Source organism: Sinohyriopsis cumingii, chromosome 6, assembly GCF_028554795.1.
Source record: "Sinohyriopsis cumingii isolate HCF-2022 chromosome 6, ASM2855479v2, whole genome shotgun sequence".
NCBI lineage: Eukaryota > Metazoa > Mollusca > Bivalvia > Unionida > Unionidae > Sinohyriopsis > Sinohyriopsis cumingii.
The window spans coordinates 158,906,849-158,923,178 of NC_142966.1; the positions used below are offsets into that span (position 1 = coordinate 158,906,849).

The 16,330-nt window shown below is 35.6% G+C and overlaps 1 protein-coding gene across 9 annotated transcripts in view; it reads left to right on the forward strand.

The window, feature by feature from the left end:
* Positions 1-16,330, forward strand: part of LOC149798376 (E3 ubiquitin-protein ligase HERC2-like) — a 246,570-nt gene that overhangs the window by 76,717 nt on the left and 153,523 nt on the right. For all 9 annotated transcript variants that reach the window (XM_089963537.1, XM_089963538.1, XM_089963543.1 and 6 more), the window contains 6 exons: positions 1,492-1,751; positions 3,095-3,266; positions 6,938-7,211; positions 9,511-9,711; positions 10,831-11,059; positions 13,924-14,060. In XM_089963537.1, coding sequence (XP_089819663.1) covers positions 1,492-1,751; positions 3,095-3,266; positions 6,938-7,211; positions 9,511-9,711; positions 10,831-11,059; positions 13,924-14,060 — 1,273 coding nt within the window. The remainder of the gene's footprint in view (positions 1-1,491; positions 1,752-3,094; positions 3,267-6,937; positions 7,212-9,510; positions 9,712-10,830; positions 11,060-13,923; positions 14,061-16,330) is intronic.

The window sequence follows — 16,330 nt, forward strand, 5'->3', positions numbered from 1 at the left end:
GCTTATGTATTATGACTAGACACTTTAAGAGAATAGACTTAGTCTGATCAGCATTTTAAGAGTTATCCCCATTTGTAAAAATTCTGCCTGTCGATTTCAATCACATGTATCATGTATGTCATACTCAGTTATATCTTATGAACCATTTGAGATATTTGTGTATCATAACTTTACAGTGTGTTCTGTGGATGAATGGGCTTTAACTGATTAGCATTTTAAGAGTTTTCTGTATTTAAAAAAGATTTGTCTGTCCATCTCTACATCACACTCCTGTCAATATTGTCTGAACCATTTGAGAGATTTTCACAATTACGCTTGGTATGCATTTGTCAGATGATTGTGTCATATGTCAGGATGGGCATTGTCAGATTATTACCTTTAAGGGGGGGGGGGGCTTACTGACAGGTCTATTTCAGCAAACTGTGAAACCTGCTATATTCACAACCTACATATGGTAATACCTTCCATTCACAGATTAGTTAACACATATTTATATGCGTTTGCAACTAGCTGGGATTATATTTTCTCATTATGTTTTATAGGTAAAATCATCATGGGTCAACTAATAGATGGTATTTTAACAAGATTAAGATTGTAACAAATGATAATAAGTTGAACTAATCTGAATGTTCCAGTTTTTGTCTCAGTGTTGCATACATGTGGTACTGCCATGTCAGCTGATGTCGTAAATTCCAGGATGACTAGTGTTGATATGGTGAATGCAGTATGTGCAATTAATCAAATGCTTCCACTTGCTGCTGTACTTCACAATGTCAAACTGTCGACCTGGAGTTCTGAAATTTTGTTTTTCTGGGCTGTGCTTGGTTCTCTGATAGCTCATTATTTCCTGAATCACAGGAAATGCATTTTGACATTTTACCTTAAAAAAATGAATCATACTCAAACACTATTCTGATTACTGAATTAATCAAATTTTGCATTTTATATCTGGAGTAAAATCTGACTTCAAAGAAATGTTGCTGTTTACAAACTTGCCAATAATCTGTAATAAAGATGGCTTAAACAGTCTCATTCAAGGCAGTGATATGTAATAACCTTTGTTCATCAACATGCATCTCTTTGATTTACCTTTAACTTCAAATGAATTGGGTTGTTCCACTTTGTAAATTTTACCTGTGCAAATGAACTGAATGGGCACAGTGGGTCATCAAAGAACCTAACACATCACCCTAGCTATTGTAAGTCAATAAAATAATGTGAAATGGTGCTCCCCAAGGATAGTTATACATGTGCTCTAAGCAGGACTATTTACTGTGTATACATGCTACATGTTATGGGCATATATTGCAGTGTGTTTTTTTCTCATGTTTTTGAAGATAACTCTAAAACAAAATTTTTTAACATGATTAAAATTGGGCTTTCAGCATGATGTGTTTTGGCAGGTATACTCTCATTGACTTGACACTAAGAGGCATTCGTGTGATAATTTGCCTTTAAACAACTGTAAATCAATAGGTCTGTTTATTCCAGAACTCGAGAAGAACCCACATTGATCACAGCCCTGTCTGGGAAGCATGTAGTTCACATTGCATGTGGCAGTACCTATAGTGCTGCTGTCACAGCTGCAGGGGAGCTGTACACCTGGGGAAGGGGCAACTATGGCCGCCTGGGTCATGGAGGAACAGAGGATCTGTTAGTCCCCAGTTTGGTGGTTGCACTGAAAGGTCACAGAGTTGTGGATATTGCCTGTGGGAGTGGAGATGCTCAAACTGTGGCTGTCACAGATACAGGTCTGTCACAATTAGTTGTTTCGATATTTTTCAGTATTACAGATACTCTTGATGATTTGTATGAGAGGAAATAAGCATGTGATTTATCACAGCACATTTGTACATAAATTATTGTAAGTACCAGGTTAGTCACCCTCATTCAGTATTACCTGCATTTGACCAGCCTGCTTATATAAGTATGGAACAATTTTGGCTTTTTAAGGGGGTTAGCTGCAAAGGATGTTGAATACGTAGGTGAAAAAATGAGAAAGAGAAATAAAACCATCAAAATAAGAAATTATTTTGAATGGAGGTGACCATAGCAGCAGTGTTTCATCTAGGTTGAAACATTTAAGGGACATCCCCCTGTCTAATTTTTAAAGGGAGATCGCAAGGGGGGGGATGGGGAGTTTACATCCTGAATTCAGTCCAGAAATAAACTGAAATGTTTTTAGTTTCAAAATCAGAATTCTTTTATTTCAAAAGTATTTTTATTGCCAAGAGAATATTAGTGGTGCATTAAGTTCTTTTCAGATAATGTTCTTTTACTTAGTTGGCTGTAATCAAATGTTTACTGAACATTATTCCGTGAACCTAGCTATGTTGGCAGTCTGGTTTTCTTATTGTTGAAGCGTATAGTGTGTTTATGGGGACAAATGACAGACAGTGATAAACAAGGTCTTATATCAGTAGTTTCAAAATGGGGTAGTCCGGATTTTACAGCTTGCTAGTGGGTACATTATACCTTGGCTTCAGATGGACATTTGTGACAAGGTTGCACGATTCCTGCAAACCCTAAGCTCTATGCATCATGCTGATCAAAAGATTCCATTATTGATTCTGCTCACAGCATTTGGTGGGGCATCAGAATGTGATCCAAGGGTTGCAGTTTTGATTCCCACCTAGACCAGCTAGAGTCATCAGTTTTAGTGTGCCCTTGGGTAACTCACTTCACTCCTTTTTCCTCGCCAAATAAAGTACTGACTGACCCCTTAAAAACCAATCAACCAGCTCAACATTCAGTGATTTTCTTCTTGCATGAGTTGAGCATAATCATGTTGTTTGTTTATACATTGCTTGTTTGCATATTCTTATTTCAGAGGAATGAAAGAGGTATGATATTATATTTTTATTTCCCTATTAAGTAATTTTACAATGCTAGTATATATTTAGATTCCTCAGTATTGTTGTGTGTCAGGTAAATGTTTTGTATAAAGTTTATTTATATTATCGGTCCATGAAATATCAGTGAATTATCAAGATCAAGTTTATTGAGTATAACTTTACTGTCTCATGTTAGTATAATTTCCATCCACAAAGTCTGATCCATGCTACACATATTTTTCCTTCTGTTCTCTTAACAGGTGCTGTGTATTCCTGGGGTGATGGAGATTATGGGAAGTTGGGAAGAGGAGGAAGTGATGGCTGTAAGACCCCTAAAATCATTGAGAAATTGGTGGGACAGGATGTGGTACGAGTCTTTTGTGGAGCCCAGTTTACCTTAGCTCTTACAAAGTCTGGCACTGTGTTCTCCTGGTTAGTACCATTGAAACTGATGTAAAGATGTTTTAAAAGAAAAAGCAGTATTTTCCCTTAGAGATGCCTTTATTCTTGTGGGAATACTTGATTTAGAGTTTGAAATGTACTGGACTATTTTTAAAATCACATCTTCAAGATTATTATAGAATGAGAATATTATTATCTAGTAAGCAAGTATAACACTTTATTTACTGACAAATGCAAACAAAATACAGAGTGAATGCAGTTGAAATGATGAATGCATTTTGAGGGCTGTTTCAGTAAAATACACGTGGGACCCATGGAAGGTGATTAAAATGTGAACTAGTCACCTATAGATGCAATTTAGAATTTTGTATCATTTTTAAATGAACTTGCAGTAATCATATTATCCTGGTACATAATTTTAAAAAAAGCCTCCCAAAGGTACTAGGTATATTTAAATGGAATGGTCCTGAAGAAATCAGAATACAGCTGCAAAATATAGAATACAGAAAGTTGAATGATAAATGAAAATCAAACATGAATGCATTTGATAAATGAACTTGAAAATTAGCTATTTTTAAGCTGTCTCTAATTTCCCATGGTACTGCTCTGGTGGCCTAATGGTTAGAGCATCCGCCTAAGATGTGGGAGGTTGTGGGTTCAATCCCCAGGCGAGTCATACCAAAAATTTACAAAAATGGTACTAACAGCTGCCTCTCTGGGCGCTCAGCATTAAGAGGTTAGTGTTAGGACTGGTTGGCTTGGTGTCGCAATAATGTGACTGGGTGGGACATGATGCTGCATGTCTGCAGCATGATGCCCCAGTGCTAGACATCACAAGAAACTGTCACACTGCAGACATCATAGCGATTTAACTGAAAAATTGTTAAATATACATCAAAAATCCAAATCACACACCACACGCACACTTCCCATGGTTGAAAGCCCATGTGTATGATAATCAAGGATCAGATTAAGAGATGGTGCCAGGGCACATGAATTACGCAAAATTTGTACAAATTTTGCACAGTTTGAGAGCAGTTTTGCATGAGAACTCTCTCAAATTAGTTCAAAGTCACACATATAAAAATGTCTCTGTGTTATATACAATTTTTATTTGACTGTTAACCCGTAACATTAACCCCTGGAGTTTTTTGTTGTTTTTGCCTGAAATTTGAGTAGGAAACACGTTTTGAAAGCTATTTCTGAATACATCCTAATACATCAACTTCCAGGTGATTTTCAAATAGCCTAATGCCTAGTTGTGTTAGAAACATCATTTTTCATTGGCTATTTTGCTTGCGCAAGAGCAGAAGGGTAAAAGTTGTTCTTTCTTTTGTTTTTGGGACCCATTATTTTTGTATCAAGACCACTCTTTATTCCAAATGCCCATCTTATCCTACTTTTTGCAAAGGTTCATCTGTCTGTTTGCAGTTCATACTGGTCTGCCTTAGATCTGAGATCAAGAAGTCTAAAATCCGGACACAAAATCGGATTCTGACCATGGGAGAATTTTGGGTGGAAAAAAAACAAGTCCAAAAAAAGAGATTTTTCCCTCTGTATTTTGTAGTGCAACTAGAACTTCCAGTATATTTGGTATCATTATAGAGCTACATCTGTCTACCTTTCTATTATACCACCCACTTTAGTGTATCATACATGACCTTGATGCTACAGAGCTCGGCAGTAGGCAACTACCTCCTGCCACATAAACTCGTTGGCAGGGGTTAATGTGTTAAAGTGCTTGTCACTACATAAATCAAACACCAGTAGAGGTCTACTAGCACTTATCACAACATCCGTCTTTTTTAGGTAGGCAACTGTTTACATGTCTGGGTTCTTTGGCTTGAATTGAATGGTTATTAAACTAAATTTGATTGGCATGTTGGGCCCCGGAACAAACATTCAGTCATAGCTTGAACCTTACATCAAGGAAGTTTTACAGATTTGTGTTGAAAATTTGGGCTAAATAAGAAAACAAAATGGTTGATTCCTGGTATGGTTCATCTTCTGACACTGGCTGATGATGGCAATTATGACAATGATTTTCAAAGTTTTGAATTATTTTAGATAATTTTTTTAGCTGGGAAAGTGTTAATGGAAATACCAGTGAGTGATTTATAACCTGAAAATAGTGTTGAATACAGCTGGATGGACAAAAACAGACAGAATGCTTGTCAACTGCTCTTTCAGTAGTATTTCAAAATTATATGTGGAAAAGGCTGAATGCCAAACCTATATAAAAATAGTCAGTTTAAAAGTAGAATGCAATTTTCCACACTTTTCTTAAACAATTTTGTCCTGCAAGATCATGGGCTACAAAACTATATAACCCAATAAGGGTTCAGATAAAATAAATAAATAAGAATTTAAAATGACAAAACTAAGGGTATTAATCAAAATACCTCTGTCTGAACAAACAAACTATGATTATGGAACAGATAAGAAATCTAGCTTTGTAGTTAACAAAGCACTGATTCAATTAATTAAAGCCCTAAAAGTCTCAGGCATTGGCCTTATGACCCAGATTATAATAATGGATGCAAATTGTATGGTAGTTCAAGTTCTAATATCAAGATTGTTTCATACCATGAAGATCATCTCTGAGTGTTTTCCCGAAATTATATTCATCTATTTCCATTATCTTATCTCTGAACATCAGAAAGATAATCCATATTTTTCGTCAATAATGCTTCAACTAATCTTGACAGTACAACTTCCGATATGATGATTCCCCTAAATATGTAAGTGAACCATATCACTTAGACTGGTTCAGGGATTTAATTATGGATTACCATATCATTATTTGTAATGATACTGAACAGATGAATCTGAAAGGATGAACAACAAGAACTTGTGAAACTTGCATCTCACATATATTTATTGCATTTTCACAAATAAATGTCCACACAGTTTAGTTTACTAGAAAGGGGAAAACAAAGATAATACAAGTTTAAACACATCACACGAGTTAATCCACCTTACTAAGAATGCAAATTGTCTACATCAGGTCCTTAGGTATATGATACAAAATTAATTTTGGTGTAACTGTTGCTGCTTATTGACAAACCTTCATTTCATTCACACAGTAATAATGGGTAATCAAAGCTGTTTCATATTTGACAATGATCTATTCAAACACTTGTTTTTCGGTCAGGTAAAATATTCCTTACAGTAGTTCATATTTCTGCTTTATTTTATGCTGGTTGTTGAAAAAACATACTTGACATGTGGAAACTCATTGTACTGTTAAAACTACTCCGGTGGCCTAGTGGTTAGAACGTCCGCCTCGGATGCGGGAGGCCTTGTTTTCAATCCCGGCCGAGTCATATCAAAGACTTACAAAAATGGTACTAACAGCTGCCTCGCTTGGTGCTCAGCATCAAGAGGTTAGTGTTAGGACTGGTCGGCCTGGTGTCAGGATAATGTGACTGTGGGGGACATGATGTTACATGGCTGCGGTATTAGATGCCCCAGTGCTAGACATCACTATAAACTGCCACATTGCAGACATTGTAATGATATGACTTAAAAATTGTTAAAGCTACGTTAAAAATCCAAATCACATCACATCACATTGTACTATTAAGAATTATTCAAACATTTTTTAAAAAAAAGATGTCTGGAAAATTGAAAGGTCCCAATTTTTTTCAGTATTTATAAAAATATCAGGGACTAGTATTTATAAAAATAATGTATTACAGGGGTAAAGGTGACAACTTCAGACTAGGTCATGGCTCAGAGGAGCACATCCGCCACCCTAAACAGGTTGAAGCTTTTAACATGAAGAAAGTCATTGACATTTCGGTTGGCTCCATGCATTGCCTGGCTGTTACAGAGGATGGGGAGGTGTATGGCTGGGGCCGAAATGACCATGGTCAGCTGGGAGACATGTCCATAAGTAGTCGCACAGAACCCACATTGATGCCTGGCCTGGAAAACAAGAACATCATTGGAGCTGCATGTGGGCCATCTCAGGTCAGTGAGTCATTATTCATTGAGCAGAATCAAGGAGGAGTCACTTAAACTGTGTCTTTATCATTATCTTTGACTGTTCAGAGGAACTTAACAGTATTATGAATTGAACTCAAAATAATCCTAGTCATATTCAAGTCCAAGAGAATTGAAAGTTCCGAATGAATTTCAGATCCTCGAATGTATCGGTCTGCCAACAGTCCTGATGTATCACAATGGCGTTGTCCAGAACTCCTTTGAATAAATGTGCAGTAGTCTCAGAATAATATTTTAGTCAATGAGCACTTTGTAATTCCTGTGAATAATCCTAACAAATGTGTCCCTCGCAAATTATATCTAAATACAACATTAAATAAATCTGCAAACTGATATAAACATAAGGACATGTGAAATAAGAATCTGAAATAGGATTTAAATCATTTGCTCAGTTGACTCCTTACATATAAGCATCAAGTCCTAAAACAATTTTCTCCTACTCATATATGTGACAGTTTGCAAATACCACATGCCACAAAAGAACTCGCTTGATCAATCCGTCCACTGGGAAATAACTTAATTCTTCTAAGAACCCATATGATTAACCTATCCAGTGGGAAACAAACCCAAACTAGTAAACAGGATTATTATTAATAATGATTGTAAACACCTTTGTAAATACCTATTTATAGATCCTATGCAAGCTATGGACACTATTAATACATTAAAATAGAATTTATCTGCGGGTACAAAAATTAGCTATGTAACATCTTCTTTTTAAATAATCTTTACAGTTTACAGTAATAAAAAAAAATTAAAAAAATATAGATAGTCATAACAACAACATAACTCGGAAGCAGAGGTTTATGCATTAGTTTTTTTTCCACGTGCAAGCAAGTGGAAGAGGTAGGTGTGTCTTTTCAGACATTGTTATTATTGGTAGTGGCAGATTTGTTGATGATATAAACTAAAATCTGTTGCTCTCTTATTTGTTTCTTGATACTTTAATAACCCACATGTTGAAGTTAAGTTCTTTGTTGATACATGTACATGTACTTTTAAATCGGACAGACAGTTTAGCAATTTTAGCTAAAACAAGCCAGAAGATGTAGTTGATGTCGTTATTTACTTGGTAGAGCTGGATTTGAGTAGCAGTGGAATGATTCCTAATTTATTATAATCAAATAATGTATTTAAAGAAGTATTTACTGTCATGAAACTGGCTTGATGCATTATGTTGAGAAACCCTGTTCATCACTACCAAAAGTAGGACGTTTATAATGCAGCGATTATTGTAGGGTTGGTCAAATGGCTTTACTTCTCAGACACTATTGGATGTTTTGCCATGAGAAGTGATAAGTAGAATTATTTTGATAAGCAACATTAACTTGTACAAAAAATATAAAATACTATTCATGCTACATTGATATTTTTTTATAGCTCACCTTGTCATTAGGTTGGTTCAGTTTATGATGTGTACTTTCATTGACATGTCATCTGGCCATCAACATTTTCATTCTTTCAACAACATCTTGAAAACAGCCGTATCAGTTTCAACCAAACTGTGGCATACAAGATCTTTTTATATGCTTTATATTTTACTTATCAGTAAAGAGACATGTACTAGTATCGCTGTTATTCTTGTTGTTTTTGTTCTTGTTGTTGTTGATATTATTATTATTATTATTATTATTATTGTTATTATTATCAAACTAGGTAACAGTTTAAATGGAACAAGAAGATTTATTCAGTGACCGATCTTTTTCACATTCTTAGTACTCATACCTAAAATCATTAGAGTAATTGTCAGTCCCTCAGGAACTTGATAATTTTCACATGAGCGATCAAAGCTGGCTATGGAGAAATTGTTAGTAAGGAACAGTCACACTCCAAACTTTATTTCATAAAAAGATATTTTTCTTTCATTCAGGAAAGTACTCACAGCAGTGGAATATAATTTACTATGGACCCATGAGTTATTGATGATTAAATAGTTATAATTTTACCAAAGACATCCTTAACCAAAACAGCTATTTGGTACATCACCTGAGAGTTGCCAAAGATCTAGTTCTAAGTTACATTGCTCAGCTCATATGCTTACAAAGAACACACAAGGTTAAAATCGAGGAAGAAATAGGCAGATCTTGCAGATTAAATGAAGACTTCTTTTATTGTCTCCAGTGCTCTAATTAGGTTGGATCAGTCATTTTTCAGCTACATTTAACATTTTTTTGTGTGCCAGAGTTCTAAGGAGATAGTGAGAATTGTTTTAATCTTTTTCAATATGAACATTAAAACCCAATTCAGAAGTGATCAATACTTCCAGAACTTTGTATGGTCCTATGGTAGCCAGTCCACTGTGGGGTCCCGAGTGCCATTTGTAGTAGACATCTGTAAATCCACTTTTGAGCAGCTAGATGAGTTACTGGCAGAGGTGTGTGAGGGTCTAGATGGGCGGTCTGACTGGCCACCTCCCCAGGAGAAGGAATGTATGGCTGTAGCATGCCTTAATCTCTTGAACTTACAGGTAAAAACATTTTTTTATACTTGTGTCACTTATTTCTAGAGAATCCGAGAATGATGTATCTGTATATAAGCTGTATTGAATTGGGGGGGGGGGGGGGATTTCTGACTCAGAATTACTTAAAATTATCCATACTTCATCAGTTGAACAGAATGTGAAAAGCCCTTTCCTTATGGTTCTGTAAAAATCTCAATGCAAGGCATGGATCTGTCATAATTTGTTCCATTCTCCTACAATAAGGCATTGATTTGTTTTTTTAAAAATATGCTACAGGAATTACTTGGAAGTTAATATCTTGCTGAGGTAGAGTAGACTAAAATTCCTTGTGCAAGGACATATCATGGTGGCTGATCTGGGCTGGATTGATGATGGGAATCAAGCATGCACTCTGCTTTAATTACTAGTGATAAGTTAAATCTTGAAATTATCAAAGACTTTCCTTGTTCCAATTATTCCATTTAGCTTTGAATGTGAAATTCCATTGGTGAGGCAAGTTGGAATGCATGTAATTAGATTTCATCTACAGTGTACTCTGTGATGAGTATTTTTCAAATTAAAAAAGAACTAATTCTTCTGATTCATATTGAACTTAGATGTAACTACCTTTGTCAGGTGTGAAATTGACAACTTAGGCAACCCTTGCCACGCACATATGGAGTATAGGGCATTTCGAGGAGCAGAATGTTTGGAACCAACAGCTGTTCACAAGTGACAGTGTTTTTGGTTAAAAAAATTATATGAAGGGTCTGCATGTATCAGTTATAGATATTGGTTGTTGCTTCTGAATGATCGTTATGTGGAAACCATCATGTATTTTGGTGGAAATGAGGAGGAACACATAAACTTACTATCCCAGCAGTTGGAAGATATACTGTACCAATTCAGACTGTAGCAGAGGATCATGATGCTGTTGTAGTAGGAAATGTGTATACAGTATGATAATTACGCTTAAATATTGTGAAATAATGTAAAGTTAAGCAACTCAAACAATGTCATTTAAGAGGAGAATGTTGATAATTAATTTGATATTTTATTTCAGATATGTCATTATGTCATCTTATTTGATTTTTGTAGCTTCATAGATTGTGCTGACTGTTACTTTTTGTATTCTTCCAAATTTAGCTCTATGCAGCCATTACCCAAAATGAGAGCCTGGAACTACTTGGCCTCAGTCCAGGGAGCCCCCTGGTAACTAGTCTCAAACAGAGAGTCGTCTCCCTTGCGAGTAACAGTGGAGTGCTGAATACTATACAGCTGGCTGCCCAGAATGCCTTGCAAAATGGCTGGTCTGTTCTCCTGTCAACAGCAGAGGAAAGAGGCAGAGCTCTGTCTTCCCTTCTCTCTTCTGGTGGTAAGCTGAGCTTTTTTTAAATTAATTACAGGGAATCTTGTAATAATGGACACCTGTTTTTGATGGAGAACTGCCCATAACATATGGATTTTATAATACCATTTATTATATTTATTAAATCTATTGGCCATAGCCCAGAAGAGCTTATGGAATTGCCTGTCGTCAATCATCAGTCATCTCTCTCTACATCCGTTAACACAAGTTTGTTTTCACTACTCACTAAGAACTATTGAGAGGACTGCTATTAAACTTTACACACAGACACATTCATCACAAGGTCTAGTTCATCCTCAGTGAAAATTTTACCACTTAGGCATCCAATATGGCCTCCATGGATGACATCTTGAAAATCTTGTTACTCCTCCTGAAATGATGGTCTTTTCAAAATAAAATTTTCACCAAAATACTGCTTTTTAATATCAGATTAGTGCTGATGTGATGTCCAGTATGGCTACCATGACAACCATTTTGAAAATCTTTTTTATTACTCCAGAATGGATAGTCATATCGACATGGATTTTCCAACAGAAGACTTCTTCAATTATCTTTTTAGCCCAAAATGAAAGTGATACGAATCTTATGTATAGTGAACTGTTTGACCCTTCGAGGCATTGTTGTTATCATTGTACTGCATATCAGGTTTGAATCTTGTGACACATCTTTATGCCTTGACTGTCTGTTATATGCAGGTTTTACTCTTAGACTGAGTATATCCTTAGACAAATCATGAATTTTGACATCAGTTCAATCTGTTTAGAACAATAATCTTTCATATTCAGCTTTAGAGGGCAGTTTTGCAAACTGTATAAATCCTGTTCTAGTATTCCATAATTGTAAATAGCAAACTTTCTGGTAACATCAGTTGAATTCAAGAGAAAAAAATGATAGCTGGGTCCTTTTAGTACTTTATCAGAGTAAAGTGCCTTGCCAAGGGTCACACAGAGTAAAGTGCCTTGCCAAGGGTCACACAGAGTAAAGTGCCTTGCCAAGGGTCACACATCTGGATGGTCAGAGTAAGATTAGAACTCTCAACCTTTGGTTTAAATCTGGTACTCTACCATTGAACCACAACAGCTGTTTGAAATCTGGGTCCTTTTCTTTTTTATGCTAAGGCAGGATCAGGTGTTTATTCTTTTGTCTCATTTTAAATTGATCTTTGGCTGGCTGGGTTTTTATAACGACACTTTGAGGACATTTTTGTGTACATCATGCAGAGGAAGTATGAGCTATATGCCTTTCCCAAGAACATAGTCAGGCCGCCAGTCAATCTACACTGGCCAGGGCATGTATTGAACCCCTGACTCATTGGATTATGAATCTCTGCTCTACCAACTTAGCTACCATGGCTGCCTCTGAAAAGAAACTATAAAATCTATGTTAAATGTATATGAGGTAATTTTAACTGGATTTTATTTGTATTTTTAATTTAATGGTACCTTTATGTAAATCTGTTTTGTTCACCAAAAGTTGAAGGAAACAGTTATATCCATTTGAATACTTACTCTGCATTATGGTGTTTGTGTGTACATTTTGACTGAATGGGATTTTTCTTAGATTCTTTAAAAGTCATAGAAATCAAATGGTCTTATTTTGGGCTGTAATAGTAAAAGGTGTATTAGGTCTTCCTGATGAACTTCACCATATGTAATAGGTAGAGGTGGGGAAAAAAATGAAAACAGTAGTCTGTGTTGGAAGATCATACATCTTTAAAGAATATCCATAAAGTCACAGAAACATGTACATTCTTTTTAATTTACCCATGATATCACATGCAGTTTTGGATATAGTAACTTTTATGTCATGTGAAACCCATAAAGTCATTGGGGACTGATAAAGTTAATAATGTAAAAGTTCTGCTGCAAATCAGTGGCAAGATTCTAGTATGTGCATAGCATTCTCCCATATGTTGACACATGAAATGCATAACTACGTCAAAAACCTCCTCTATGTTTTTGGAACAGTTTGATGGAAATATATATTATGCTTTATTTAATCACAGTCCATGTTGTATGATGGTGTATTCAATCTATATAACCTATACTGTCAGTTCAAGTTCCAGAGGTTCTGTTTGTGCTTGAAATGATAGTACTTAATTACTGCATCAACACTTGCACAGAGCCATATAAATGGAAAACACCCTTAATTAGTTTTGGTCACTAAGGCACTTGATACAGTTAAAAAGGCATGATAAATGTCTTAGAGATTAAGACTCACTCTGTTTGCATAAATTTGAGTTTTGTATTGTTGACAAAATACTCTCAGATTAAAAAAACAATGCAGTTGATTCCATTCCTGAGATTAAAATAGCCAATTTATTACAATCATATCTTAACACCCAATTTATTACATTTTTATCTAAATATCGAATTTATTACATTATTATCTAAGCATCAGATTTATTAAGTTTGTATCTAAACACCCAATTCATTACAATCTTATCTAAATACCCAATTTATAACATTTTATCTACAGATTAATACATTCATATATGAACACCCAATTTATTACATTTTTTATTTTAACATTTAATTTATGACATTCTTATCTAAACACCTAATTTATTACATTTTTATCAAAACACCTAATTTTACATTATCTAAAAAAACAATTTATTTTAATTTTTATCTGAACACCCAATTTATTTCAATCTTATCTAAGCACTCATTTTATGACATTTATCTAAATACCTTATTTATTACATTCTTATCTAAACACCAGTTTATGACATTTTATCTCGGCACCTAATTTATTACACTCTTATCAAGAGCTCTGTACATAAGAGTTCAGATTGATTCATAACTTTACCATTATTACCATGATTTTATGATTGACAGAATGTTATAATAATAGATTATTTTATTTAGTGCGTGATGCCTCTGGTATGAGTTCAGGTCAGCGGTTTATGACGGACCTACTAGTCAGCAGTCTGATGGCAGATGGAGGTCTGGAGTCAGCCATGGAAGCAGCCATACAGAAAGAGGCCCAGGAGCTGGAAGACAGGGTACAAATAACCTTCCTATGAGAGAAGTGGTGGATGGGTGGGGTGTTTGCATTGGTACCTGCTTTTGTATGGCCGATGGGGGTAAACATGCTGAATAAAGAAGAAGAGCTTGAGGAAAATTCCACTCTGAATATAGAACACATTTTTGAATATACAAATGGGTTGTTAGGTCCTGTACATTGAAAAATGTTGGATTTAAATACATGCCCTGATCACGTTAACGTTAGGGATAAAGTTGGCTACCTCATGAATCCACCCTTACAAAAAAGAGGAAAATATGTATTTCCTGTTTTATATAGACAAAGGCATTAGCTCTTGCCCGTTACCTCCTGTAGCCACCACCAGGTGTCACTAGTTTTTAAAGTTCACTTCCATACAACATTGACAATTATAGAAATCATAATGATATATCTGTTCATCCTATCATGCTACGGCTGCATCTCTATAATTACGGAGATCTCTTTGCCTATCCTGACATGCCTACAGTTACATACCATTACAGTTATGGGGATCTTAGGGATAGTTCTGTCTCACTAGGTCTACGGCTTCATCTCTGTATGAAGATCTTAATGAGAGATTTGCCCATTCAGATAGCTACATACAATGACAGTTACCGAGATTTTAGTGATTTCAGTATCTCATCTTCTTAACCATATGTTAGGGTCACAGGTCAAGTGACCTCAGGCTGTGTTGCTTATGTAATTAGGAGAACAGGTTATCTTTCACATGGTTTATCTAGCTATTATTCCCCAGAAGGATACCTGAGGAAGAGGTTGAATGCTCAGCATCCCCTACTCCTTATTCTTCTAATCTAATGTGATGGCAGTGTTTCCCTTTATGCACATTTGTGCGTCAGGGATGCACACTGGAGAAAATTGACACACACATTTTGTTACCGTGCATTTTTTTGACGCAAAGGATTTTCATAATATGATCATGATTTATTTAATACCCAATGCACTGGATGATGGATGGCATCGTATATACTTTGCGTATAGGCATTGACTGGTTCCCCGCTTTGTTTTCTCCCTGCCTTGTGCTTCTCTATCGTATAGCAAAGTGCAACGCAGGGAACATATAAAACCATGAACCAGACTAGCATAGGCAATGTTATGACGGAGTAGCTTCCCTTAATTTTGCGAGCTTCTCATGATTTCCATCGAGCTCAGCAAGCTGTTCTAGATATTTAACATCAAGGCTCGTTGCACTAGAAAGTGATCTCCAGATTAAAACGTCATGCACTAAAAAGCATTAGCGAAGAAAATGAAAGAAGCAGAACACAAGAGTAACTGTGGATCTAACTTTAATGAAAAATGGAGAAAATTATTCCCTTGACTGGAATATTCATTATGATTACCGGTGTGACTTCTGATCGTGTGATTGCAAAGACTGCAAAAGTGAATAATCCTTTCGTGACAGGATTTTAGAATTTTTAAAATTATGCCCTCGTTCGCCATAAGATATCTAGAGAACACATTATAACCTAAGACATTATTTCACAACATAGAAATCAGTAAACTTGCAGAGACAAATGCATTATTTGGATTACAAAGTCAGCGGGTCATTGCAGATTTTGTTGGTTTTTAACTTTTACTGCAATAAAAGAAAGATCTTAAAGTTCAAGTGTAACTTATTAGAAAGAAGATGACTCAGTATGCTCCTTGATATTTGGATAAATGTGTTCTAGGACAAAGTACAATGAAACCTATGATAGTACACATTTGATGAAAGGCAGTAAATTAACTCCCATTTGGTTAAAAAGATTTATTTGGCTTTTTGTATTGGCTTATATATAATGTGTTGGGCTATAATACTGTTGAGGAGACTGTTAAAAGTACGACTTTAAAAGAAAAATGAACTAATAAAATTATTCTTTGAATGGACAATGCATTTGTTTGTTAATTGTGCATGTTGGTGTATTTGTATGTTTAGAGAAAGAGAGAGAGAGAGTATGTTGTGCAAGTTGCAATATCCTATTTCAAGCTGAAAAAGTACGAGTCGTATGAAAATGTATCAGTACATTTTTGACCCCCACATTTTTTATTTGACCCCCAGTTTTGACACCTAGGTTTTTTTTGTACCCTCAATTTTACACCCCTGGGGGATACACTGGTGATGGGGAAACATATTAGAAAGAGAAAGCATATATTTAAGTAAATTATGTTTCTCCAAGAATACTTACCCAATCACATTACTTAAAAACCCTCCCAACCACCCCACCATGCAAGCATCCTCATTAGTATCTCACTCTGCCAGATATGGCCAGCAGC